We start from the raw sequence: 26,636 nt of genomic DNA, 5'->3' as shown, positions 1-26,636 counted from the left end.
ACCAAGTCCCATTAGCTGATATTCTCTTATGATAACAGAAGCCTGGTGGGAGCAATAAAAAGCTGCAGGAGTGGAAGTTAATAATTATGGTTGGAACCAGAAATATGAAGAGCATCAGGCAGCAGCTTAGAAGCAAAAACAGATGCTACAGAAACTGCTGAAGATAAATAACCAATGCCCCCTCTCACTGAGGTCCAAGGGAGAGAAAAACACCCATCAGGAATCAAAATTCACATCATACAGTTATAAGCTACTAACATTCTGAAAGAGATGGCCTCAAAGGTCCATCACTTCCAAAGTAATTCACTATGGTAAGCTTTATTTCCCATTTGATCCAACAGCTATTTATTTAGTAGAGTTTTTTTTACTTTTCTAAAACTTTAGTTTCTATTATTATTTTATTTATACTTATATAAAAATTTATACATAAATTGTATATATAACATGTATATAATATATAATTTATACATTATTTATATATGTTAGTATCACTATATATATATATATATTTTTTTTTTTTTTTGCGGTACGCGGGCCTCTCACTGTTGTGGCCTCTCCCGTGCGGAGCGCAGGCTCCGGACGCGCAGGCTCAGCGGCCATGGCTCATGGGCCTAGCCGCTCCGCGGCATGTGGGATCTTCCCGGACCGGGGCACGAACCCGCGTCCCCTGCACTGGCAGGCGGACTCTCAACCACCGCGCCACCAGGGAAGCCCAGTATCACTATATCATTAACTTATAATCTTTTTCGTCTTTTTGGAGGGAACCCATCTTCTCTTTACCAATTTTTACCTCACTCCGTAGACGTAGCTTTCCTACTCTGGAGGGCTGAAAGGAGCACTCTTGGTCTCTCTCCCACCTCAATGGCTACTCAACAAGCAAAAATAAGGCCAATGGCCAACACTTATTGGGCAGAGTTCCTATGCCTCAAAAAGGAAGCAAGCTCTGTCTTGCTCCCTACTCCAGGGATCAGTAAAAAGAGCCAAGCTTCCTCCTTGACTTCCTGAAGTTAAGTACACCTAGAACAAAGCACAGAACCTTCTTTCCAGAGGCAAGTCAGCAGACCCTTATCTCCCCCTGGGCTTTCCATCTCTCAACACCTGATCTTTCCAGACAGGCTGCAATCCTCCATGCAGATTCACAGATCCATTACAGGACCTACAGGAGGGAGACAATGGGAGGCAACTACTCTGGCCTGAGGTCCCAAGCACATTCTCCAGCCTATCTCTACCAGGGAGCCCTGTTCTTTACAGTGATGTTCTCTGGGTCCTCAATAAATACAGCCAACACTTTGATCATCATATTGGCAACTTGGGTCCATTCTTAGATGGTTAGCGCTGGAGATAATGACTGAGTGATTTGTATAAGCTTTCAACATAGTTTATATTCCTTGAACTTGAATTGTTTGTTGGCCTGACATAGGATCAATTTTTATATATCCTTCACTGACACTTAAAACAAATCCGGACTTTAATTATAATACTATTCATATGGTTTGTTGCTATTTGATGTTAAACTGTGATATGATGCAATCCCCCCAAACCACATGACTGTGGATTTCTACTTATACTTCTATTTTTGTCTCATGAACTTTGCTGTTATGATCATTAATCTCTTTACTACAGAAATGTGCCAATTACCCATATAAAAATGATCCTTATGCCACATTTGCCATAAATTCTGCTCTGCTTATCATTAAGATCGCCAAACCTACTTTCTTTTTATTCACATTTGTTTGACATATTGAACCAAAGCTTTGATGTTTACCCTCAGTCCCTTATGCTTTATGTTTATTTTATTTAGCAAATCTCTGGAAATTTCCTTCTTATAAAAGACAGTATCTCCTCAACAGGGGATTCAAACATTTACTGTCATAACTGTTCTGATTAGGTAGATTTCTCTTCATGCTTCTAGGATTTTGTTGTTGTTGTTGTTGATTTGTGCTACCCAGTCCGTTACGTTTTCTTTTATCCTTTACAACAATGTGTCAGATATATGTCTTGCTTTTAACTCAAAAAGTGGCAAACAAAGATTTTCACAAACACTGAAACATACTATAAAATCATAAATTATAGTAAGAAATTGGCCATTTGCTTAGACCACTGTCTTCAAACCCTTTTCTAGTCCATCATTTATTTACACATACATACACGTACAGACACATAAATCTTTGAAAATCTTGTTTTTCATCCTTTACATTCTTTTCAATCCCCCAGTTACCACAAAAGTTGCTTATAAACATCAAATCTTTCTTGATTATTGCTTAGTGCTTTTATTCCTGTGTCTGTCATTAGTTATAATTTTAAAATACTGACAGTTTCTAGCACAACTTCTCCATTCTTGAATTCTATTTTAATTCATTTCCTCTACTGAATAACTTCAAACAAGATTCTCAGAAAAGATTTGCAGAACATGTTTTCCAAGACTACTGACCTATCAATCTTTTGCCCTGAGTGACAGCTTGGCCAAGTATGAAATTTCTGGGCCACATACTCTTTTGTGTCCAAGGTACCCAATGGATTAATGTTAATTGCAGGATTATAAGACACTGCTGCACAAAGACAAACAAAACTATAAGGAAGGGCTTTTCCTTGTCTTTTCTTTCCGGCCCCTGTTTTATAGGGTTGGGGGCCTCAGCTCTATTTATCTTAATCAGGAACTAGATCGTTGCTGCCACCCACACAAGTCAATTGTTTCTGCTTTTTCAGAGCAGATTCTCCTGGAGTAACAACTATTAACAGGACAGATTTAGGCCACACAGCCACTAGTCACACTTCTTAATCCTGTCCCACTATGTAAGAGTTTATAGAACCATTTGCTAAATTCTGAAATGTACTCATTTCCCACTTTTTGTGACAACTTTCCCTATTGACCTATTGAAGTTGCCAACTTTCCCCATTCACTGACATGTTAGAGGAAAATTGGAAGGAAATGGGTCTCCAGTGCTTTCATTTCCACCAACCCTTTTCCATAAATTAACATGTCAACTAGTTGAGAACAGGCACTAGCAGATCTATAAAGATGACTTTGTCTAATACAGGGGAATTCATTTATTGACTGAAAGTACGTAAAAATGTCCAAAGTTGTGAGAAGTTACCCTCATTCTGTTCATTCAAGTCTTTCCCCATTCCTTCTTGTGAGATTTAGACTAAAATTCACATAAAACATTCAATTTTTTATGGAAATCATTACAAGAAAAGGGCAAGCCCCTTACCTTATAGCTCACTAGCAAAATTTACAAATTAAGAAATCAATAGGTCTGACCCTGTTATATGACTGAATGAATCACTGTACATTTTAGCACAAAGAAATTCTTAGAAATTATCTTAGACCTATATTCTTATTTTTCAGATGAGGAAACAAGGCCCAGAAAGATGACAATGGTAAGTCATCAACTACATATGAAAAGTGCAAATTTTCAAGTTTGTAATTTCCATTTTCACTATATATCCATTATCTGAATTTATTTGTCTGGTATAACCTTTATAGGCACCAAATAAACCAAGGTATCTATAATTTATTACAAACTAGCAGAGAAAAATTATGGTATTATAATTTATTATGCTGCCCAAGGCAAAATGTGTTCAGTCAAAAGGACGTTGAAGGGCAAGTTCCTGTAAAAAGGAAGACAAGGAACAGCCAAGGGTGGTTTCACCTGGTGCATTATTTCTGGTTCTATTATCCCTGCAAATTATATGTAAGGTTAAGCCTACAACTAAAGTAAATTTCATTATACCCCCACAACTGTTTACCCAGGCCGAAGACATTTTTCTCAAAGTAAAAATCCGCTGAATTTTCTGATTTCACAAGTCAGTGATGGCTGTGGTTAGAAATGTAATCAATTACCTAGCACATTCAAAACTGATATCACTACTACTTGGCCTGAGTGTGTACATACCCAGAAGGGGCAATTAGAAAAAACAAGGGTCCCTATATTCCATAGTGAAGATCCCATAAAAGCACTATGGTACAAAAGCATGAACTTCAGTGCCAGGCAGACTTTAAACTTAACAACAGCTATGCCACTCAGTGGCTAAGTGATGTTTAACAAATCAATCAATGTCTTTGAACCTTAAATAATAAATATTAAGACCTATTTAAAAGGATTGTTCTGGGACTTCCCTGGTGGCGCAGTGGTTAAGAATCCACCTGCCAATGCAGGGGACACGGGTCCAGGAAGATCCCACATGCCGCAGAGCAGAGCAACTAAACCTGCGTGCCACAACTACTGAGCCTGTGCTCTACAGCCTGTGAGCCACAACTACTGAGCCCACATGCCACAACTACTGAAGCCCACACGCCTAGAGCCTGTGCTCCACAACTAGAGAAGCCACCGCAACAAGAAACCTGCACAGCCCATAGAGGAGTAGCTCCTGCTCGTCGCAACTAGAGAAAGCCCGCACACAGCAATGAACACCCAATGCAGCCAAAAATAATTAATTAAAAAAAATTGGAAAAAAATAAAATAAAAGGAGTGTTCTAAGAATTCAATGAAATAATTTAAGTGACTAGCTCAACGCCTAGCATATGCACACCCTCAATAGTTAGTTTCTTTCCACAGTAACTTCTGCTAGTGTAGATAATAAAAGTTGATAATGTATTTGCTCATATATGCATAATAACCTCCAGATGATACACAAGAAACTGCTGGGACAAACTAGTTTTCTGTGGGGAAATGAACTAAAAAGCTAAGGGATAGTGTGGGAGACTTTTCATTGTACGCATTTTTGTACCTTCTGAATTTTGAATTTATTCAAAGAATAAGGTTTAAAAAGTTAATTGTATATAAAATCTACAAAGAGATGCAAAACTTGCTGAATATTCAAAAATCAAGGTAATCTACTATATTAATAGTTAAAGAACAAAAATCATAGGATTATATTAATTGATACAGAAAAAGCATTTGAAAAAATCTGACACCAATTCATAGTAATAACTCAGAAAAAAAGGAGTGCAGGGGAACTTCCTTACCTTGACAAAGAACATTTACAAACAACTTAGAACTAACATTATACCTCTTGGTGAAAGACTGAAAGATGGGAACAAGGCAAGTATGTCTACTTTCCCCACTTATTCAAACAGTGCTGGAAGTTCTTGCCAGTGCAATAAGGCAAGAAAAGAAAGGAAAATGGCACAGGACAGGAAGAAATAAAAGTCCTTATTTGCAGATGACATGACTACCTTTACGAAATCCCAAGGCATCTACAAAAAACTCTTAGAACTAATGAATAGGTTTAGCAAGGTGACAGTATATAAGATCGACACACAAAAATCAAGTAATTATATTTCAATACAGTAGAAATGAAGATGTGAACACCAAAATAAAAAATACCATTATAATTTCTAGAAAAAAAGAAAAATTAGGTGCAAGCCTAATATAACATGTACAGGACTTAAATGCTGAAAACCACAAAATGCTGATTAAAGAAATCAAAGAAAATCTGCACAAATGGAGAAACATACAGCCTCCATGGATTAGATGCTTCAACATAGTAAAGGCATCAATTCTCCTTAAATTAATATACAAGTGTACCATGCATTTTCCACCAAAATCCTAGCAAAATTTTTTTTGCAGATATAGGCAAAGATTATTATAAAATGTATATGGAAAGGCACAGACCCTTGAACAGCTAAAACCATTTTGAAAAAGAAGAACGTGATGGAAATAATCCACCCAATTTCAAAACTTATTATACACTTAGAGTAATCAGGGCTATGTGGTATTGGTGGAAAGACAGACACATAGATCAATGAAACAGAATATAATACTCAGAAATAGACCCACATAAATATGTCTAACTGATTCGGACAAAGGTACAAAAACATTCAATAGAGCAGGTATAGGCTTTTCAATAAATGGTGTCAAAGTAACTGGGACACCCACAGCCCCCAAAATGAACCTCGACCCAAGTTTCACATCTTATACAAAAACTTAACTCAAAATGAATCACAGATTTAAATGTAAGAAGGAAAACTATAAAACTTCCAGAAAAAACATGAGAGAAAATATTCAGGATCTAGGGCTAGGCAGACTTCTTAATGCCAAAAGTATAATTCATAAAAGGAAAAATCGATAAACTGGACTTCCACTCAAATTAAAAACTTTGCTCTGTGAAAGACACTTATTAAGGTGAAAAGCGAAACTCTAGACTGGAAGAAAATATTTATAAAACATGTATGAGACAAAGGACTAATATCCAGAATATATAAAAAATTCTCAAAGCTCAAAAGTAAAACATAAATAAATAAAAATTAGAAAATGGGCAAAGGACTATACAACGAAGCAGGTAGTCAAGAAAATGAAAAAGCAACCTATTGAATAACAGGAAGTATTTGCAAATTATATATCTGATAAGGGGTTAATATCCAAAATATACGAAATACTCATACAACTCAATAGCAAAAAACCCAAACAATCAACTGATAAAAAGGACAGAAGACATGAACATATTTCCAAAGAAGACCTACAGATAGCCAACAGGTATATGAAAAGATGCTCAACATCACTAAATATTGATCATCACTATCAGGAAAATGTAAGTCAAATGACAATGAGCTAACACCTTACACCTGTTAGAATGGCTATTATCACAAAAGGTTAAGAAATAAGTATTGGTGAGGATGTGGACAAAAGGAAACCCTTTGTGCACTGTTGGTAGGAAGGCAAATTGGTACAACCACTATGGAAAATATTATGGAGGTTCCTCAAAAAATTAAAAATACAACTACCATTTGATGCAGCAAGTCCACTTCTGGGTATTTATGCAAAAAAAACCCAAAACTCTTGAAAAGATATATGCACAACACCTTATTGCAGCATTATTTACAACAGCCAAGGTATGGAAACAACCTAAGTGTCCACTGATACATGAACGGATAAAGATGATGCAGTGTATATACACAAAACGGAATACTATTCAACCATAAAAAAGAATGCAAACTTGCCACTTCCAACAACATGGAGGGACTTCGAGGGCATTGGGCTAAATGAGATATGTCAGACAGAGAAAGACAAGGACAAATACTGCATGATCTCACTTACATGTATGATCTTTAAAAAACAAAACCAAATAAACAAGCAGCTTACAGATACAGAGAACAGATTGGTGGTTGCAAGAGGCAGGGAGTAGAGGGTTGGCAAAGTGGGTGAAGGGGGTCAAAAGGTACAAATTTCCAGTTATAAAATAAATCAGTCATGGGATGTAATGTATAGCATGGTATAGTTAATAACACTATATTGTATAATTGAAATTTCTTAAGAGTCGATCTTAAAAATCCTCATCACACACACACACAAATTTTGTAACTATGTATAGTGATAGAAACTAACTAGACTTACTGTAGTGATCATTTCACAATATACAAATATTGATCATAATGTTGTACACTTGAAACCAATATAATATGTCAATTATACATGAACGAAAACAAAATGGGCAAAGGACATAAAAAGACATTTCAGGGCTTCCCTGGTTGCGCAGTGGTTGAGAGTCCGCCTGCCGATGCAGGGGACGTGGGTTTGTGCCCCAGTCCGGGAGGATCCCACGTACCGTGGAGCGGCTGGGCCCGTGAGCCATGGCCGCTGGGCCTGCGCATCCGGAGCCTGTGCTCCGCGACAGGAGGGGCCACAGCAGTGAGAGGCCCTCATACCAAAAAAAAAAAAAAAAGACATTTCACACAAGAGGATACACAGATGGCAAATCAGCTCATGAAAAGATTTTCAACATGACAAGCTGTTAGGAAAATGCGAATTAAAACCATAATAACATATCAGTACACACCTATCAGAATGGCTAAAAAAAGACAAAAGAAAAAAAATAGGAACAATACCAAATGAGGGTGAACATGTGGAGAAACTGGATCACCATACATTGCTGGTGGGAATATAAAATGGTACATCAGTTTGACAGTTTCTTTAAAAACTAAACACACAACTACCCTATGACTCAGCAAATGCACTTCTAGGCATTCATCCCAGAGAAATGAAAACTTATGTTCACATGAAAACCTACAGATGAATGCTTACAGCAGCTTTACTCATAGTAGCCCCAAACTAGAAAAAACCCAGATGTCCTTCAATGGGTAAATACTCAAACAAACTGTGGTACAAACACACATGGAATAGTACTAAGCAATAAAAAGGAACCAACCAGTGATGCACGTAACAACTTAGATATGTCTCTAAAGAATTATTCTGAAAATCAAATCCAGAAAAGGTTACATATTATTCAATTACATTTCTATAACATTCTTGAAATGACAAATTATAGAAATAGAGAAGAGTTAGTCATTAAGGAGGGGTTGGGACTCGGAAGGAAGTGGGTGTGGCTATATTAGCGGAACATGAAGGCTCTTCATGGTGATGGATTATATCAATGTTAATATCCTGGCTGTGATATTACACTACAGTTCTGCAAGATGTTACCTTTGGAGGGACACAAGGTAAAGGAACAAGAGAACTCTCTGTATTCTTTCCTATGACTGTATGTGAATCTACAATATCTCAAAATAAAAAGTTTAATTAAAAAATCAATTGGATAGGGGCTTCCCTGGTGGCGCAGTGGTTGAGAGTCCGCCTGCCGATACAGGGGACGCGGGTTCGTGCCCCGGTCCGGGAAGATCCCACATGCCACGGAGTGGCTGGGCCCGTGAGCCATGGCCGCTAAGCCTGCGCGTCCGGAGCCTGTGCTCCGCCACGGGAGAGGCCACAGCAGTGAGAGGCCCACGTACCGCCAAAAAAAATAACAACAACAAAAAAAAACAATTGCATATAAAATCCACAAAGAGATTTAATTACATTGAAACACTTACCCAAAGCCCCACCCATCTATTGCACTTGTAAATACCACATTTCCCTGGTCTGGAGAGAAGTAAAGGTGAGAATCATCTGTGTCCTCCAAGCCAGTGCTCCAGTCATACACTTGCTCTCCTTGCTCAGAATTTGGATTCACTTGGGATTCAGTCTCTCTCTCTGCTCTTTCTTCTAGCACTTTAGAAGTAAAAAGAGCTCCTGTGAGTGCATTAATCTAGGAGAGATGGTAAAATGGCAGAATGTCATTCAGACGCTTTGCACGCCCATGACAGGAGACACACTGTCTAAGCCTTGCTAAGCCTAGAATCGTAAGTCACAGTTTGAGCTCATATTAAGCACACATGGATGGCGATGACGTTTATAGCCATCATTAACTTATAGGCTATCAACCCATGCTTTTCACACCCAGCAAAGCTAAATTGGAAGGCTTTTGAAAGGTCATTTTTGTGCTCAAGAGTTGAAAGCACACTAATCTGTCATATCTTCAACTTGTTTTCCAGGACCAAGGCCAGGTGTCACTAGAACTCATGGTTTCCAACCCCCACAATCTTCGTTTATAACCTTAGTCAACTCCCTCACCATTTCTCACAGCAGATGTTTGAACTGTTCGCCCCTCTCTTCAGGCCCTCTTCCTGACCTCTAACGCCCAACTATTTTCACTCTCAAGTAGGTGATCTTATTTCCTACCTCCAAGAGAAAATGGAACCTATTATTCAGAAATCCTGCAAGCTCGCAATAATTCAACCTATAGGTCCATCTATATCTACAATTACCACTGGCCCTTCTCCTTCCACTGCAGGGTGGGAGTATTTCATCTGTACCCATCCCTGACTATCTCTTCAGGGAACTAGATCCACTGATCCATTCTTTTTCACTGCTCTACCTTTATCACTTCCTTTCTTTAGCAAATAAATATTCTCAAGTTGGTCACATCAATGGTACTCCACCATCTTGAAGAAGACATTTCAAACCTCCATGCATGGCATACAAGGTTCACCATAATCTAAACCCTACACTCCTTTCTACTAGCGCCTCTTATCACTACTTAACAGGATCTAATTCTTCAACTATAACAAATAATTTGCAATTCTTTTAATGAAACATTGTACTATGCTTTTTTTCCTTTATAACTCTGTATATCTCATTCCTTCTCTCTTGAAGAACTTTACCATAAGTCTCTACCTGGCAAACGCTACCTCTCTTCCATCTCAAGGCCTCTTTTGTGAGAATTTTCCTAACTCTCCCTTTCCTCTTGACCCAGTCTGGGTGAAGCAGCCCTCATTTATGCTCTCAAATCACATCCAGGGGTTATCTCATTGTTCTCCAAATATCTCTTTTAATTGTCTGTCTCCCCTACCACACTGTGAGAGCTTTGAAAATAGGGACTCTGACCTGTCTTTATAGTCATAATCCTTAGCACAAAGTGAACATCCAAGAACTCATTTATTCAACATATAGGTATGTTAATGTTTGCTGAATAAACGAATGAATGCTTTGGTAAAATTTCATCTAAAGACAGGTAATAAAAAAAACCAAAGAGTCTCCTAATATTGCTTCATTGTGAAACCAAACTACAGGATTTTAAACAAGAGAACATTGAAACCTATTGTCTAAGCTTTATATTCAAGGATGCTTCCAGGAGATGGAGGGGGCTCCTAAGATGACACTTGTTCTATTGCCTCTCTTCTGGTGTGATGACTCTGACACATGTGAATCTAAGTAAGTGAATTTTCTGTAGCAATGCCTCATACTCAACTCAGCAACTTCCTTACAACCCTTCTTTGAGCCACAATTTTTCAAATACCGAAGTAAAGGATAAAATACCTGTTCTAAAATATTCTTGAGGTGAGAATAGGCCTCCTGTGGGGTGAATTTCAGTTCCACTATCAAGCGATCTATCTTATTAATCACTAAAACTGGACGGATGTTTTCGAGCCAGGCTTGTCGCAGAACTGCCTGTGTCTGATTAAAAAAGAAAGGAAAATGTAAAGCTTATGACTTGAAATAAGTAAAGCACATTAGAAAATTCTGATTAATAAGCAGCTCATTTCCATACTCCTTGATCACAACTCAGACCATGCCAGTCAGACACAGGTGTTCACCAGACATTCACAAAGTATATAACACAGAAGCATAGAACTACAGACAAGAAACTGTCCTTGCCTTTATGGAACTGTCAATTTATTTAAGAAGGATAAATAAAATTATGTAAAAGACAGTGAACAGTCTTGTGGAATTACACACACACACACACACACACACACACACACACACACACACACCACACACAATTTACCGAATTTTATTCAGTAAATAATCAGAAAACAAACACTCATGTTGCCAACACACAGGTCGAGCAACAGAACATTCCCCCAGAAGTCCCCTGTGTACACCTTCCTGAGCATAAACAACCTCTCAGCATTAACCACTGTTCTGCTAAAGTCAGGTCTGTTCATTTTACTCGTCTTGTCAGGACACCTAAGACACTACAAAGACTAAGGCTGTGCTTCTCCAATTGGGGGACCCGGGCCCTTACAGGCAATCAGATGGGAAGTTACAGAATAATTACAGCATATCTTCTTGGAATTATCAAATTGTCTCCATTTCTACAAGAAAACCTCATTTCATTGTGCTTTTGCTTTATTGTGCTTCACAGATGTTGCATTTTTTACAAACTGAAGGCTTGTGTCAACCCTGCATCAAGCAAGTTTATTAGCAGCATTTTTCCAACAGCATTTGCTCACTTCATGTCACTATGTCACATTTTGGGAATTCTCACAATATTTTACATTTTTCATTATTCATCTATTTGTTGTGGTGATGTGTGATCAGTGAACTTTGATGTTACCATTACAACTCAGTGAAGGCTCAGAAATGGTTAGCATTTTTTAGCAATAGAGTATTTTTTTAATTAAGGTACATACATTTGTTTTTTAGACATAATGCTATTGCATACTTAAGAGACTTCAGTATACTGTAAACATAACTTTTATATGCACTGGGAAACCAAAAAAAATTCATGTGACTCGCTTTACTGCGATATTCATTTTACTGCACTGGCTCAGAACCAAACCTGCAATATCTCAGAGGTATGCCTGCAATTTAAACCGTTCCTTATTCTTTTTAAAAAACATTAAAACAAATAAGGGCATTTAAGAACTAGGACACAAAGGTGACAACATTTTTAAAGATAACACATAAGGTTTCAAAGAAAAATTATTTTAAAAACTGAATTTAGAAAGCCACTCCGAGTTTCACGTCGACCGGAGTTACATGTTCACTCTGGCCTTAGGGGTGAACTTTTTGAACTTTGGTGGGAAAGAGAAGAAAGTCTCGGTTAAGGATCTGGAAGAGTAAGAGGGGGGAGGAGGAAGGCAGAGAGACAGCGTGTGTAGGGGGGGAGGGGGGCAGACTGACACACCAACAGAAGAGACTCACTATCTTGCTATCAATTACCTCTCCCAGTTCAGAAACTTTTCCACTGGAGTGAAACCTCCAGATCCTCCTAAACACCTCTCCCATTTTTGCTGAGTCCCTCTCCAAGAGGACATGACAGACACATCAAGGCACCTTAAAGTCATTCTCTCTACTATCCCTTCAAAACTTGGGGGATTTAACTCCATCACAGACCAGAACACTACCAAAAGTGAAATGTAAAACCAGCTTTCTGATGGTCAGTGAAAGGTCTCAAGTGGCACAGAGTCATCGGCAGTCAGTGCCTCTTCTCTCCTCCCACCTTCTTTAACCAGTTAAATATTTCCATGTTACAATCCACTACCTGTGGACAGACCCCTTCCACAGCATCCACTACAATGATGCACCCGTCACAAATGCGAACAGCCGTCGATACTTCTGAGGAGAAATCCACATGTCCTGGAGAGTCTATCAGATTAATCAGGTACTCCTCCTCACCTGAAATGAAATTGGAAGACACACATTTTCAGTTGTGCAGGTATACAGTACTCTTCCTCAGGCAACCCAGAGTAAGAGAGCTTCTAAGAAATGACTGAATAAAGCTAAAGAAGACAAAAGCCAAAATGGTAGCTCAATCAACAGCCACCATTCCATTTTACGAATTCCCAACAATGGAACTATCGATTCCAAATAGCATTGGTATAAAAGGTTAAAGGATTTTATTATTCTAATAATCTAATAACCACTTATCAAGAGCTACTGTGAGCCAGGCACTGTGCTAAACACTTGTGCTAATCACACATGATTCCGCCCGTAAAATATCCGTACAACATAAACATTCCTCTACTCACTGTGCAGATGAGGAAATTGAGACTACAAGAAATTAATGGAAAAGACACAAAGCAGGTGGCCAACAACTTCCCTACAACTTCTCAAAGAGCAGTGCGTGAATATGCGCAGCAAGACTTACAGTCAATTCTAAGTCACAAATTTAAAGAGCAGCTACTGTGTGCCAAGCAGTGTGCTATGTGCTTTCACATTTGATATACTGTATTCTTTAGTCCTCACAACAAAGTTGTAAGCTCAGAGCATGACTCATGCCTATGTGTCCTGTTTTAGCTCTGAAGGTCTCACATCCCATCAAACGTCAACGTCAGTCCCACGTCCCACTAAGCCCTGAGTCAGTCCCAGGCAAACCAGAACTACTGGCCACCCTAGGTTACAGAGACATCATATTATCAATAAAACATAATTAAGTAAACCAGCCAGAAAACCGGTCGTTCATTAGAATTCTATACTCATTCCCCATTCACTGCTAAATTTGATACAATTCTCTTTTAATGGCATAATAATTACTTAAATGATCAAACACCTGAATATACCTATACTTTACTTTTGCTCCTCCTCTTAACTCAGTGTTTTCAACTTTTGTGTGCTCCAGAACTACTACAGGGCTGAATGGTAGAACTTATGGTGCCATTTAAAGGAATTCCCCAAAAGTGAGGTTAACAACTTGATGATCTGATTAGTGCCCTGTGTGACACTGATAACGATAAAACAACAACACTGCAGTAACCGAAGCCAGAGCTCACATTTGTGAAGTGCCTATCTGGGCACTATCTGGCACAGTTCTAAACGTTTTATGGACGTTATCTAATGTTTACTTACAACAACCCTTGCAGTAGTTACTACCATTAGGCCAAGTTTACAGAGCAGGAAACTAGGGCACGGAAAAGTAAAATATCTTTCTGAGGAATATCCAGCTAGAATCCAACTCTAAGGTAAATTGCCTAAGGTCAAAAAATGGTAGAGTGAAAGTTCAAACCCAGCCACCTCCAAAGTCATACTTTTCCCCACTATCCTCAAGGTGGCATATATTTAATCTCACATGCCAAGATTCCACTAGTAGCGAATTTCTGAACACTAGGGTAAGGATTCCAAAATGCAATGGGCTCAGTGGGAAAGACTGCCATCAATCAGCAAGACTGCCTTCTTCAGTACCACTCCTTCCCCTGCTTCCTCTTTTCATGCAAATGGCTTTGTAAGGAATTCTGGCTCTGATGCACCCACCAGGGAAGACTCCAACCAGAGAGGACTGTGGACATCTCTAAACAAAGTCAAAGAACCAGTGCCCTGGAACAATGGCCCCCGTGTGCCTCCTTAATTGAGTCTTTTACTGTCAGGTCTCACAGCACCAGTCTCACAGCTACCCTGCAGGATAAGCACCAAGGTCCCAACCAAATAAACCAGAGAAAAGCGAGCAGTGCTACAAAGGCTCAGAGTTCTATCCACTCCCATCACATAAAACCAAAGGTATGAGATTCCTGAAATCATTCAGCATTTTTGCAGCCCAACCCTTCATACCATAAACATGCTAAAGCCCCCAAAAGGGAAGAGATCTACCCAAGGTCACAAAAGCAGTTGCAAGACAGAAACACACCCGGGTCTATCTACCACTTAGTCACTTCCTATGAAGGTCACAGATGCCTCTACACTTTGCAGCTGAGGAAACAACACTTGTTTGTTCATTTGGCTAAGAACCAGCAATAAGAAACCCCGGGGTGAAAAAAGACTGATGTTCACTTTCTGGAACCAATATAAACCGCTGCAACCTACTGGGAACTTCTCTATGTTCACATCACCCTGGAGAGAAAGTCAGAGATCAAGGACCAACTACCTTTCATTCAATTTCACATGGCTAATATGGGCCATTGCCATAAGGCATGGGGCCTATTGTCAGAGCAATACGGTAACAGCAGCGCACCTTTGACTAACACTTAGAGTGACACAGAGAGATGCGCGCACACACACACACACACACACACACACACACACACACTTGAGATGAGAGACTTAAGCATGCTTAAAAGCGGACAGTTAGGCACCAGGACAAAGGAGATAAGTACAGAGCACAAGTCTTTCACAGTGACAGGAGGCAAGCAAAGATACTAATAATGTTACATTTTGAGGGGCTGTGGCAAACAGAGAATTCTCCCATTTTCTGTGAAACAGAACGTAAAAATGTCTGCTGAGATTGTGGGAGAGGGAGCGAGAGGTAGACTGGAAGAGACTAGAAGGTTTAGGAGAGCTGTTGGGGAGAATGAGCAAGGCCCGACAGACAACATAGTGGAAGTCTGCCCGCAGCCCAAGGACCCGCCGAGAACCCAGCCCAAGTATAAGGAGAAAAAAGCGTAGAGAGTTAGCTCTATCAAGGGTTACAGTGTTACTGGGAGGACAGAAGGTGAAGAAAGCAAACTGAGGACCTTGGCAAGACTGTCAGCAAAAAGACAAATCTGGGTTGTATGAGGCAGGAAGTAAATGACGGACAGTGATGAGGCTCAAGAGACTGAAGGGCTTTCTGAAGTCAAAGAACGGGTACCTCGCTACACAGGCAAGAGCGCTGGGAAGAGTAAAGGTGGTGGAGAAGGGAGTATTTGAATTTCAAACGTCAAAGATGAATAGTTGTGGATGATGCTAAAATCCAGCAAGTAGCCACGCCAGAGGGAGGGTGAAGTGGAGATCTACACGTCACTATTGATGAAGCCATGCCGTTGGAGAGGTCATTTTCAGAAACGGTAAAAGCTACCTTGGTGGATTTGGGCAGAAAGGAAAACAATGAGCCAGGTGCAAAGTCATTAGTGAACGGGGACTGGGGACTGTTAACCGGGAGGTGACAGTGGTAAGAAAGGGTCGAAAATAACTGGATGGACCGTAAGAGTCTCAAAGGAGATGGAGTTTTAAAGCAAGGGTGGAAGAATTAAGCTTTGAACCAGAACTAGTGAACAAAGGGAACAGCAATCCCATGTCCTAACCCAGAGACAGATGGAGCAGAAAGAATGAGTAGCACTCACTTGAAAGAAGGACAAGAAAAGCAGTGTCCTCAGAAAACAGCCAGCAGGAGGAGAGGGGAACAGCAACAAAAGATGTTGCAGATGCAGGGGTTATTTCTTTACCTTGGGATGTTTTCAGAGAAAGTTTTGAGAAGGAAGGGAACAGTGAGAGGTTGAGGGCAGAGGAGGTATCAGAAGCACAGAGAAACATGGGGAATAGATTGCTGAGAGGCCAGATCACAGGACTTCCACCTTGGGTGGTGACCAAAGACAACAGGAATGCGGGTAATGGTGGCCACAAGATGTCTGTAAGTAGTCGCAGCAATCCCTGGTGGACAGGACACATTTACACTTCAGGGGGAATCAGCCGTGGCCAGGACTGACTGATTTCCAAAGACTCCTGGTGCAAACGAGGAGTCTGCAAACGTAATTACTTGGCTCCCAGTACTACTACCACATGCTAACTACTCTGTCTTCAGGGGAGTTTCTTAACCCCTGTGAACTCCATTTTGCACACATGTAAGATGAGGATAACATCCACCTCACAGGATTGCTGTGAGGATTGAACAAAATCACGCATATGAAGCATCTGGCTCAGAATCCAACTATCGTGCACCCATTTTCTTAGATCTGGCACCAACTGAATGCTTCACAAAGTAAAGCATTCATTATGTTAAGAGGAAATAATCTGATCTTTAGTCAGACAAGGGACAATGGAACCCTTCCCTCCCAGCCCTGGTCCCAAAGGAAGAGGACAGAAATCAGAACCTCGGGTTAACGGTCACATATCTGGAAGGGAAGGGAAGTGACTGATACGTGTTGGCCTTGTGTGAATCTGGATGGCATGAATCAGTTTCCCCACGGCCTAGTCTTAAGAGATTAAGACCAGAGAGCCACAGAGTTGAAACCAACATGTGTGTAAACTCTCCACTTGCCCACAACCACAAACCCCTACGGAGGTGTTTACAAAGAGGTGAACCTGCACATGGATCTCTCTGCAGAAAGTCCCGCCATATCCTTGGTCTCCGCGTTTGGAGTACATCCAAGCTACAGTGTGGCTGCCACCTGGGTAAATACTGAGTATCCCACTGAACCAGGCTGTTAGCTAGTAGCACATATGCCTGAAGTACAGACGGAAAGCCTGTACGTTAAAGCCCACTGCAATTTGCTCTACATAGTGCTTTACAAATTTTCAGTAAGTTGCCAGTATTTTAAAAATTGGAGGATTTTACCAAAAATCTTGATGCCAACTTTTCTTGATAAAAAAAACAAAACAGAAAAATACAGGGCATCAGTCAGCTGCAGCTGACTAGCACTAGCCCCCAGCCAGGTAGTGGGGGGTGTTTCATGGGTGGGCAGAGTCTGCTCTCTAGCTCATAACAGTCCCACCCAGACCGCTTCATTCATGCAGAGCTGTTGACACCAGCACCGCGTCAAGAACTAATAATATAGTCCTTAATAATCAAATTAGACTGGTGTTGGAATAAGTAGTTAACTCTTTGGGGGGAAATTTAAGTTAGACATCTACCTCACAGCTTGCATGTATACACATACACGTGAACAATTATGGTAGGATTAAATGTAAAAACTGAAAGTATAAAAGAACTGGTGGTAAACTAGAAGTAATTTTTATTTCAGTCTTGTGTTTTCATGTATATTCTACAACATACTGAATTTTCTATAATACATATAAACTTGTAAATTTATTTAAAATTTTTAAAAAGACGAGTTAGAATGAAAAATTCATTTCAGAAGTTCTGCAAGAGCAATATTTGCTCACAGATATAAAGAGTAGGTAGAAATGACAACAATAGGCCTTCTGACAACAATAGTCCAGGAATTTCTAAGTATTTAATCCATCTGAATACATTTCTCTCATCTATAGTTGCATCCTAGGCTAAAGGATTCAAAGGTATTACATCCTCTTAGGATTTTTTATAGTATGTGTATTGGGATTGGGATTATTTCCTAACTCTTGAAATGACCAGATAAATGTATAGTACCCTTGTGGGAAGGGCACAAAGAGAGGTGGCTAAGAAATAGGAAAATAACAAGATTTAACAATATGGTCCCAACATTTGTACCAAATTTTAGTCACAAATGGAAAGATGAGAGAGGCTCCATTTTCTCAAGGAAGAACTGGGGCCCTGGAAAATGCTAAAATAAGAATATCACCTTGGTGGTTTTCAACACTCTATCTGTAATATGCATAGTTTTGGTAAGCTTATTTGTTTACCTTAAACTAGAAAAATACCTTATCTTTCAATCCATGTGAGGATTTGAAAAAATTTTTGAAAGCTGGTTAAATTAAGAGTCAAAACAAGAAAGCACTTCATTAACATTTAGTACAGAGATCCTCAACTAACAGGGCATTTGGAAGGGGCATGGGAAGGAGGGGAAGAAGTGGTAAACACAAAAATCACCTGTGGAGTTTCTTCAACCATCACGTTTCCCTCCTCCAGAAGGCAGACCCCCTTCAGGCTGTCCCACCTTCACAGCAGGAAACGCCCCATTCCAGAGAGTCAACGCTGAGATAAGGATGAGAATGTACCTCATCTCTCAGATATTTTGAGAACATGTCTCAGTCAACATCCCCAACTTCCATCCCCATTTTGCAGATGTGGAAAGCAAGGCTCTAACTGTCAAGTGTGGTGACTGCCTAACCCACAGCCCCTTCTATGCCATCACGGTCACAAAGAAACATGTTGAATACTTTATGGCTCCACTCCAATCACCACTGATCAGACTAGGAGATGACCATCCAACCACAGACTGGCAGTCCATAGGTGCAACCTCTGCCATAGCCTGGCATCAAAAGACAAGCTGAGCAACATCCTGCTCTTGAGATGTATGCTCGTAAACGTAGGAGAAAGCAGCAGTAAGCAACAGAACTAAGGGAAAAAAACAGAAGCTGAGAGGAGGGGTCAGGGAAAAGGGAGTTCATGAAGATGGAGGCACTAAGGGTAGGCAAAAGCTATAAAACAGAGAAAAGACTTCCAGGGTAAAAACAGATAAAACAGAGAACTCAACCCAAGGATGACAGGGGAGTTCCAGAGGGAAGATCCGTTAACTTTTACTGATGGTCTCTAGAGCCATCCTGGATCCAGAATCAACATCTGCCTTCAATTTCTTTGAGATGTCACTCCAATAATGCTCCTGCTTTTGGATTTTCATGAATATTGTTTCCAGTATCATTTCACACATATTCTGTCAATAAGCCATCCCACCCCATCCCAAGCTAGCTTAAGCCTCTGCTCTGTGCAATCAAGAAAGTATATCTAGGACAGTCTGAGAGCAAGTTACCCAAGGTCATACAGTTCAACAAAATAAAGATTAGACCATTCAATTCCCTGGGACCTATAGCCATTTTCCTGCAACACTGTACCACAAAGACAAAAGGGAACTGCAGTGACTGAAGGTCATGATACATAAAGTAAACCTTAATAAAATGGTTTAAAAAGGGGTGAAGGAACTGGAGACAAAGTCCAGAGAGCAACTAAAATTGACACTAAAGTAATTTCAAATGAAAACAGACTAATGAGTGTGGAGAAAGGAAGGCTACAAATGTCTTGAACTCTATAAAAATACGGAGAGAAAAGAAATAAACTGACCACTGACCCATTCACTGGATCACAGAATGACGACGTCTAAAAGGTGAGAGGTAGATTTTAAAAAATAAGGCATCAGTTTAAATACTAAACACTGGGAATTCATGTACCTAAAAGCTTCAAAACTGGTTTAGTTCAAAAACACTGTAAGACTGACCTCAAAGAGAACAGTCATGTCCCACATAGTACAACCCTTGGTGTCAGTGCCAGAGATATGAAGGATAAATCACAGGTCAGTCCATTAGGAAAATGAAATATAGCTTTATTATTTTCTTCTAGTTATAAAAATTCATTTTGTGTAAAATTTCCAAACAGTGCAAAATAAATATTTTGAAACGTGTAAGTTTCACATAATCCAGCCACTAATAACTACAGTTAAGCTTCTGGTATGTGTCCTTCCAGACATCTTTATCTATATACATAATATATTCTTACTACTAAAACACATTCATATCTTATAAGTATTTACTCTGCAACTTGCTTTTTGTCTCCTACTTTACCTTTTCTATATAATTACATATAGGTCAAACAGTTGTTTGAACAGCTGAATAGCATTTCACAGCATGGATGTATCAGTTTACTTAACTATTTTCCTTAACTATGTAAGGTTGTTGGTATTATTTTCCCTATTACAAACTTTTGAGTGAATGCCAATGAACATATATCTCATGTGCTTGTATGACTGTTTCTGTCAGATAAATCCCTAAAAGTGTTACTGTCAAAATGGCATCCTGGGGCTTCCCTGGTGGCGCAGTGGTTGAGAGTCCGCCTGCCGATGCAGGGGACATGGGTTTGTGCCCCAGTCCAGGAAGATCCCACATGCTGTGGAGCGGCTGGGCCCGTAAGCCATGGCTGCTGAGCCTGCACGTCCGGAGCCTGTGCTCCACAACGGGAGAGGCCACAACAGTGAGAGGCCCGCATAACGCAAAAAACAAAATAACAAAAGACAACAACAAAAAAAATGGCATCCTGATCTGGGGATAAAAACTATAGTGATTATGGCAATGCGTACACAGTCAAGTAAATAAGACTCTAGATCTAATAGGCAAGCCATAGGACAGAAGGAGGACCTAGCAAGGAAATGGGACAGTAAGGCTGAACCAGCAAGGTCCTAAGACTCCAGACCTTCCCTCTGAAGAAATCTATACAATCACCTGAGTGGATGGGGGCAAGTGTGAGCTGCCAGTTCTTCTGCCCTCAAGGCAGTCAGAGGTCCCCGTCTGTACTCAAATCTGGACAGCCTGACTCTGATCTGACAACAGATCATCTGGAAAGGCCAGAATGAAATTTGTGGAATGTAAAGCAAAAAACCTGAGGCCTGAAACTAATTCAGGAAGAGAAAGAAAGACACAAAAGATACAAAACCATTGTTCTTTAAAACACAGATCGATTTACCTTTTGCATAATGTAGTGAAATGGCACTGGATTTCATAGTGATCCCTCGGACCTGTTCATCCTCTCTGCTGTCCATGTACCTTAACTGTAAAAATGCAACATATGCATCCGTATTTCCCAATGAATTAAAATGTAATATTAAAATGGACTGATTTGGATTTTTGTTTTAAATACTTAAACTTTTAGGCTTATTGCCATGAAGTTGTTCGTTATGTCCCATTATTACCTTCTTAATCTCTGCAACATTTTTCTTTCCTAGTACCACTTATTTCTTCCACCTTTCCTTTCTCCTGATCAATTTCTAACTTTTTATCAGTTGTAATGCAAGACAATCACAAACTGTTTACATTGCTAGTATTTTTTTTAATAGGCTTTATCTTTTTAGAGTAATTTTAAGTTTATAGAAAAACTGACTGGAAAGTAAAGAGGTTCCCAAGCATCCCCTCTCCTCCTACACACACAGTTCCCCCATTACTTACATTTTATATTAGTGCGTAGTGTGGTACATGTTACAATTAATGAACCAATATCAATACACTATTATTAATTAACGTCTATAGCTTACGTTAGGATTCAATCTTTAAATGTACTATGACGTGTCCACCATCACTGTATCATATTTGTTAGCTGTATTAATCTTTTTGAAGAACAAACTGTGGCTTCACTGATCTTTTCTAATTCATTAATTTATGGTTTATTATTTCCTTTCATCTACTCACTTTAGAGTTATTGTACTTTTTCTCACTTCTCAACTGGGAAAAATAAAAGCACTTTATTATTTCATTCAACCCAGTTTTTTTAGCCTTCTATAGACAGTATCTTCGGCCAGTTCCCCACCCAACGTGCCTCAAATGCCCAAGTCTTCCTTCAGTCTCTTAGGTCTACTTTTTTAATTCAATTTTGCTTCTCTACCTCCTCTTCTCTATATTACCAGTCACCTGATAAATCCTACTGACTATATTGTAAATTCACTGAAGGGAGGAACATCTCTATCTTTCTACTGCAAATAAATTATTCCCATTTCTTTCAGTTCACAGTTAAAAACAAAGGTCTCTATCATTTCATTTCCTAAAACATGATCTTCCTTCGTCATGACCCTCAAGCTTCAGAAGCCTTCCTTTGGTACTTAGGTTAGCCTTCAACGTCTTTGTAATCTGATACATTTTTTCTACCTGCACCATTTTCTCTCTCAGTATAGGCAAACGTTCCACTCAAATCAAGCACAACCCACAAATTAGCCTTCATGCATTTTATCCACATTATTTCCCACCGTGAAGCATCTCTTCCACCTGTGAAATTTTCCACAATCATGCGAGGTTATCAAATGATTGGTTGCAAAAACTCATTCTTGCACTTATAAAATATTCATATAAAGTAACATAAAGCAATATAGAAATAACTTTTTCTCAACGATCTCTTTTATCTTGCTAAATGGACTGGCAGCTTCTTAGATGCATGAACTATGCTTCATACTTTTTCGATCTTTAAGAACACAACGAAGGACTCATCACATTGTAGATTTGCTAATACTAACTGAATGCAAGTATATATCAAATGTAACATACCTTGCCTGCCAGGCGGCTGGAGATAATGCCATTGCTAGATATAAGACAGTCAGCCAGAGTAGTTTTTCCTGTTAAAGTAACAATATTAATTTAAATCAATTTCTTTTTTTTAAAGGGTGAAGTAGGTAGATTGTATCGACAAATTTAACATCTAACCATAGAACTGGTTTAGCAAATATTTCCTGTTTACCTATACTAAGTGAAGCAAGATACAACAGGCATTTTAATTAGAACTTTGAACAAAACGTCATCTGGAAGGACACAGATTCCAGCACTCCACAGTGCTGTAATCTGTATTGCCAACCCTGAGGATCAACCTCACTTTAAAATCCGTCAAGCAACATTTATTTTTAAGGACAGAAAAAATTTTTTTAATTCAGGCATAATTTACACAGAGCAAAGTGCACAGACTCTTAAGTGATAAGAAAAACCACTGTGCCAATCAAAATATAAAACGTCTGACAAACAACTTTTACAGTACTCAAATCTGTCCGACAAAGAATTTGATCAAGTTTATTGTAATTATTACATCAGTCATCAGATATCCATAACTGTGTCCAGGCCTATAAACTTAAACTTTTTTTTTTTTTTTTTTTTTTGGGCGGTACATGGGCCTCTCACTTTCGCGGCCTCTCCCGCTGCAGAGCACAGGCTCCGGACGCGCACGAGCCCAGCCGCTCCACGGCATGTGGGATCTTCCCGTACTGGGGCACGAACCGGTGTCACCTGTATCGGCAGGCGGAGTCTCAACCACTGCGCCACCACGGAAGCCCTAAACTTAAACTCTTGATAGCTCAGCGTGACAAAAGGATAGCACAGCAATCATTTTTTCCTCTGGATGACATACTGGGTAAAACATCACCAAAAAACAATGGAACATTATCTTTTGCCATATTTCCTCATGTACGGCCTCAGCTGGCTTTGGCCAGTTAAACTGTCTGAAGAAAATACCCATTTGGCAAAGAAATTCATGAAATTTACCCATATCTCCTACTGTTTGCAAGCCAATGGAGGGTATCAGCGACACTGCAGTGACCAATGCTACCTAGTATCCAAACATAAACCCAGGAATCTACTCTAATAATAAAAGAAATTCTTATGATACTCAAGTGCCCATTTGGACCTTTGACACTGTATTACGTGCTTGTCATGTAAATATTATGTATTAGCATATAACCCTAGAGCGTCACTTTCCTGCTTCCAATGGAGTAGAACATTCTAAATACGGAGAGCATATATCCCCCCAAATGCAAGTGTCAAGAAAGCAGGGACTTTGCTTTATTCACAACTGTATCCCTAGGACCAGAACAAGACTTGGCATATAAGAAACATTCAATGAATTATCTGTTGAATGAATAAATGAATCACAGGTTTTCTAGGATAGTATTATCTTAACATACTTTTAAATGGTAAATTTTAAAGTAATTTGCTGTACACACACATGCCACTGACTTGCCGCATGATTTAATTCACAAAGCAAAAAAAATACTTTTGTCAAACATCATGTCCTCAAAACGTGAGCAGCATAATTATAGAAACTCATGGGGTAGCGTTAGCCACCAGATTTGTATACAAAACTCATTCTCAGTTGCCTTCACCTACAAAGTGATCCATCACCTCTCCCTTTAGTTCCCGTAACTACTTCACTTCAACTATTTTACCAATGGCAATAGCCACCTAACCTCTTCTCTGCCCTTCAATCCATCCAAAACACTCTCACCAGACCATTCTTACTAAAGTACTATTTGATTACAATATTCCTGCTTTATTCTGTTCTCCCAATGGCTCCCTATTACCTAATAATAAATGCCAATGATCATCTTCATGATAAAGCATGTACCTGCCAAGGGCTTCTCCTTATCATCATTTAATCCTCACAATGCTATAAGGTAGGTTTGGTTTTTATTCCAGTACACAGAGGCTGTATACTGAAGCTCAAAAAGGCAAAGTAATGGAGTTTTGAATTCAGGTTGTCTAACTCCAGAGCTGGAGCACTTAACCCATATCCTTGTGCCTAGCTGGCATGAAGGGCTCTTTAAGATACAGCCCAGCCTACCTCTTCACTTTTCTCTCTTACTCCCTCACCTTCAGGATGGTATATAGGTTTTATTTCACACTCCCAATCCTATCACTTTGCTGTGGCGACGTGAACTAAGAGGGAGTCTGAAACCAAGCGCGGGCTTAGCAGGAGGCAATGCTGTGGTATGAAAGTAATGTCTGTGAGAAGCTAAGCACCATGCATCCCTGACCCCTCTCATGTCCCGTGCTTCGGTCACATACATTTCATTCTCCCCTTGCTGACATTATTCCCACTTGAAATGTGTGCCCCTATCTGCCATCTTGAATCACCCGTCCGGGGGGTCATCTCTAACACTGTTATAAAGCCCTTTTCTTAACCCATTACTAGCTTCCCGACCCTCCAGCTCTCTCAACCCTTAGAGTCTACTTTTTGCCTGCCTCATGTTGTGCTGCCTCAAGCCCCAAATCACCTCTCTATATAGCTGGGCTGGTGCCCTGTGCATAAATCCTTACCTTCTGACATAGCTAGCAAAATACCTCGAACTTAGCAGATGTTCAATAAACATCGGACGAGTTAAACAGAATCACATAACACAGGTTCTGAGGACATTATGTCAAGGCTACAGACGTATTATATTACAAAGCCATTTCAAAATACTTGACAAATACTAAAAAACTCAACTTCTCGTTTAAAAGACAACAAAATATACTACATAGAAGAATAACAATCACTAGTTAGCTGTGTTCCTCCCACAGCAAAGTTTTAAAGGAAATAAGACTTGCCACTTAGCAAGCATCACTCTCAACTGCCCACAGCATCACTCCACTGACACGTGTGGAGACACACCCCCTTAATTACTGAAAATAAGCCATTTAGAAAGGATTCTTACCATGGTCAACATGAGCCAAAACACAGATATTCCTGATGTTAGCCGTGTTTTTCTGGAGTTGAATCATCTTATCCAAACTGTTCAGCACCATGGTCACTTATTTCCTGTGACTAATAGTTAAACATGTATTACAAATGGCTGAAGATCGGGGCGTTAAAAGATAAAAGTTTCTACTGCTGGGAGCTGACAAGACTTCTCGAGTCCCTTAAAGTAATAACCCAACGGATGCTTACTGAAGGGACAGACCCATCCAGGCCCAAGTCCAATTTGTGCACTTCAACAAATACTGTACCACGACTGTACTTGCGGAGTTTACTCATCCTTCCGGATCGGCCCTTTGCGATGAATCACAAAGCTCGTGGGGGTTGGGTGCACAGTGACACCTGGAACTCTGCCCCGTACTGTGTACTCGGGCATTATTTCTCCAGGTCAGTGATTACATACTGGAAGGGTCTTATGCAGGAGGGAGAGAAGATGCCGACATCTCTCTCTTCCCCTGCTCGATCCTTTTCCAAGCCTCTCCTATCACTCCCACTTGCTTTCACTGGAGGTAAAACACCCAGCTTCCCGACTACATTTTGGGGTCACGTGCAGGTGCACTGAACGTGTTCCATTCCTTTCCACACCGGGGAAACCAAGAAAAAACACACCCTCAACTCTACATTCCCTTTATCCTCACTTCCTTTTTCTTTGAGAATCCCGGGTCCGCACTGAGAAACGGCCGGGCCGGCCCAGACACTACGCTCGCACGGCAGCCGCTCTCAGCCCGGGCTCGCTCCTAGCTCCGTCCACGCCCTGCCGCCGCGGCGACCCGGGACCCCCACTGCCTGGAGTTGGCGGAAGAGGACGCCCGGACGCCTGCGGGCCCGCACTTACCGGCTGCCGCCGCCCAGCCAGCCCAGCTCGAATCACAGCGCCGACCACACCACGCGGATCACAAGCCCCCTGACCTCCGCGTCCACCTTACGCCCGCGCGCCGGGGGCGGGGCTGAGAACGCACGACCTTTGACCCGCCTGCGTCTCTGGCGTCGCCGGAAGCAGGCGGAGTATCCGTTAGCCGCGCGCCCCGCCGGTTACCTGGATTGAGCCCGGCGCGGTGGAACTG

At 40.3% G+C, this 26,636-nt stretch overlaps 1 protein-coding gene across 1 annotated transcript in view; it reads right to left on the bottom strand.

The window, feature by feature from the left end:
• Positions 1-26,505, bottom strand: part of EFL1 (elongation factor like GTPase 1) — a 134,728-nt gene extending 108,223 nt beyond the window's left edge. The window contains exons 1-7 of the mRNA XM_082850972.1: positions 26,408-26,505; positions 25,532-25,641; positions 22,623-22,690; positions 21,058-21,142; positions 12,589-12,722; positions 10,635-10,772; positions 8,810-9,024 (exon numbers count right to left, since the gene is read on the bottom strand). Coding sequence (XP_082707098.1) covers positions 8,810-9,024; positions 10,635-10,772; positions 12,589-12,722; positions 21,058-21,142; positions 22,623-22,690; positions 25,532-25,622 — 731 coding nt within the window. The 5' untranslated portion in view covers positions 25,623-25,641; positions 26,408-26,505. The remainder of the gene's footprint in view (positions 1-8,809; positions 9,025-10,634; positions 10,773-12,588; positions 12,723-21,057; positions 21,143-22,622; positions 22,691-25,531; positions 25,642-26,407) is intronic.
• Positions 26,506-26,636: the final 131 nt, after the last annotated feature.

Source organism: Leucopleurus acutus (genome assembly GCF_964270905.1).
Source record: "Leucopleurus acutus genome assembly, chromosome: 1".
NCBI classification, from domain to species: Eukaryota; Metazoa; Chordata; class Mammalia; order Artiodactyla; family Delphinidae; genus Leucopleurus; species Leucopleurus acutus.
This window is presented reverse-complemented; position numbering and strand designations above follow the sequence as displayed.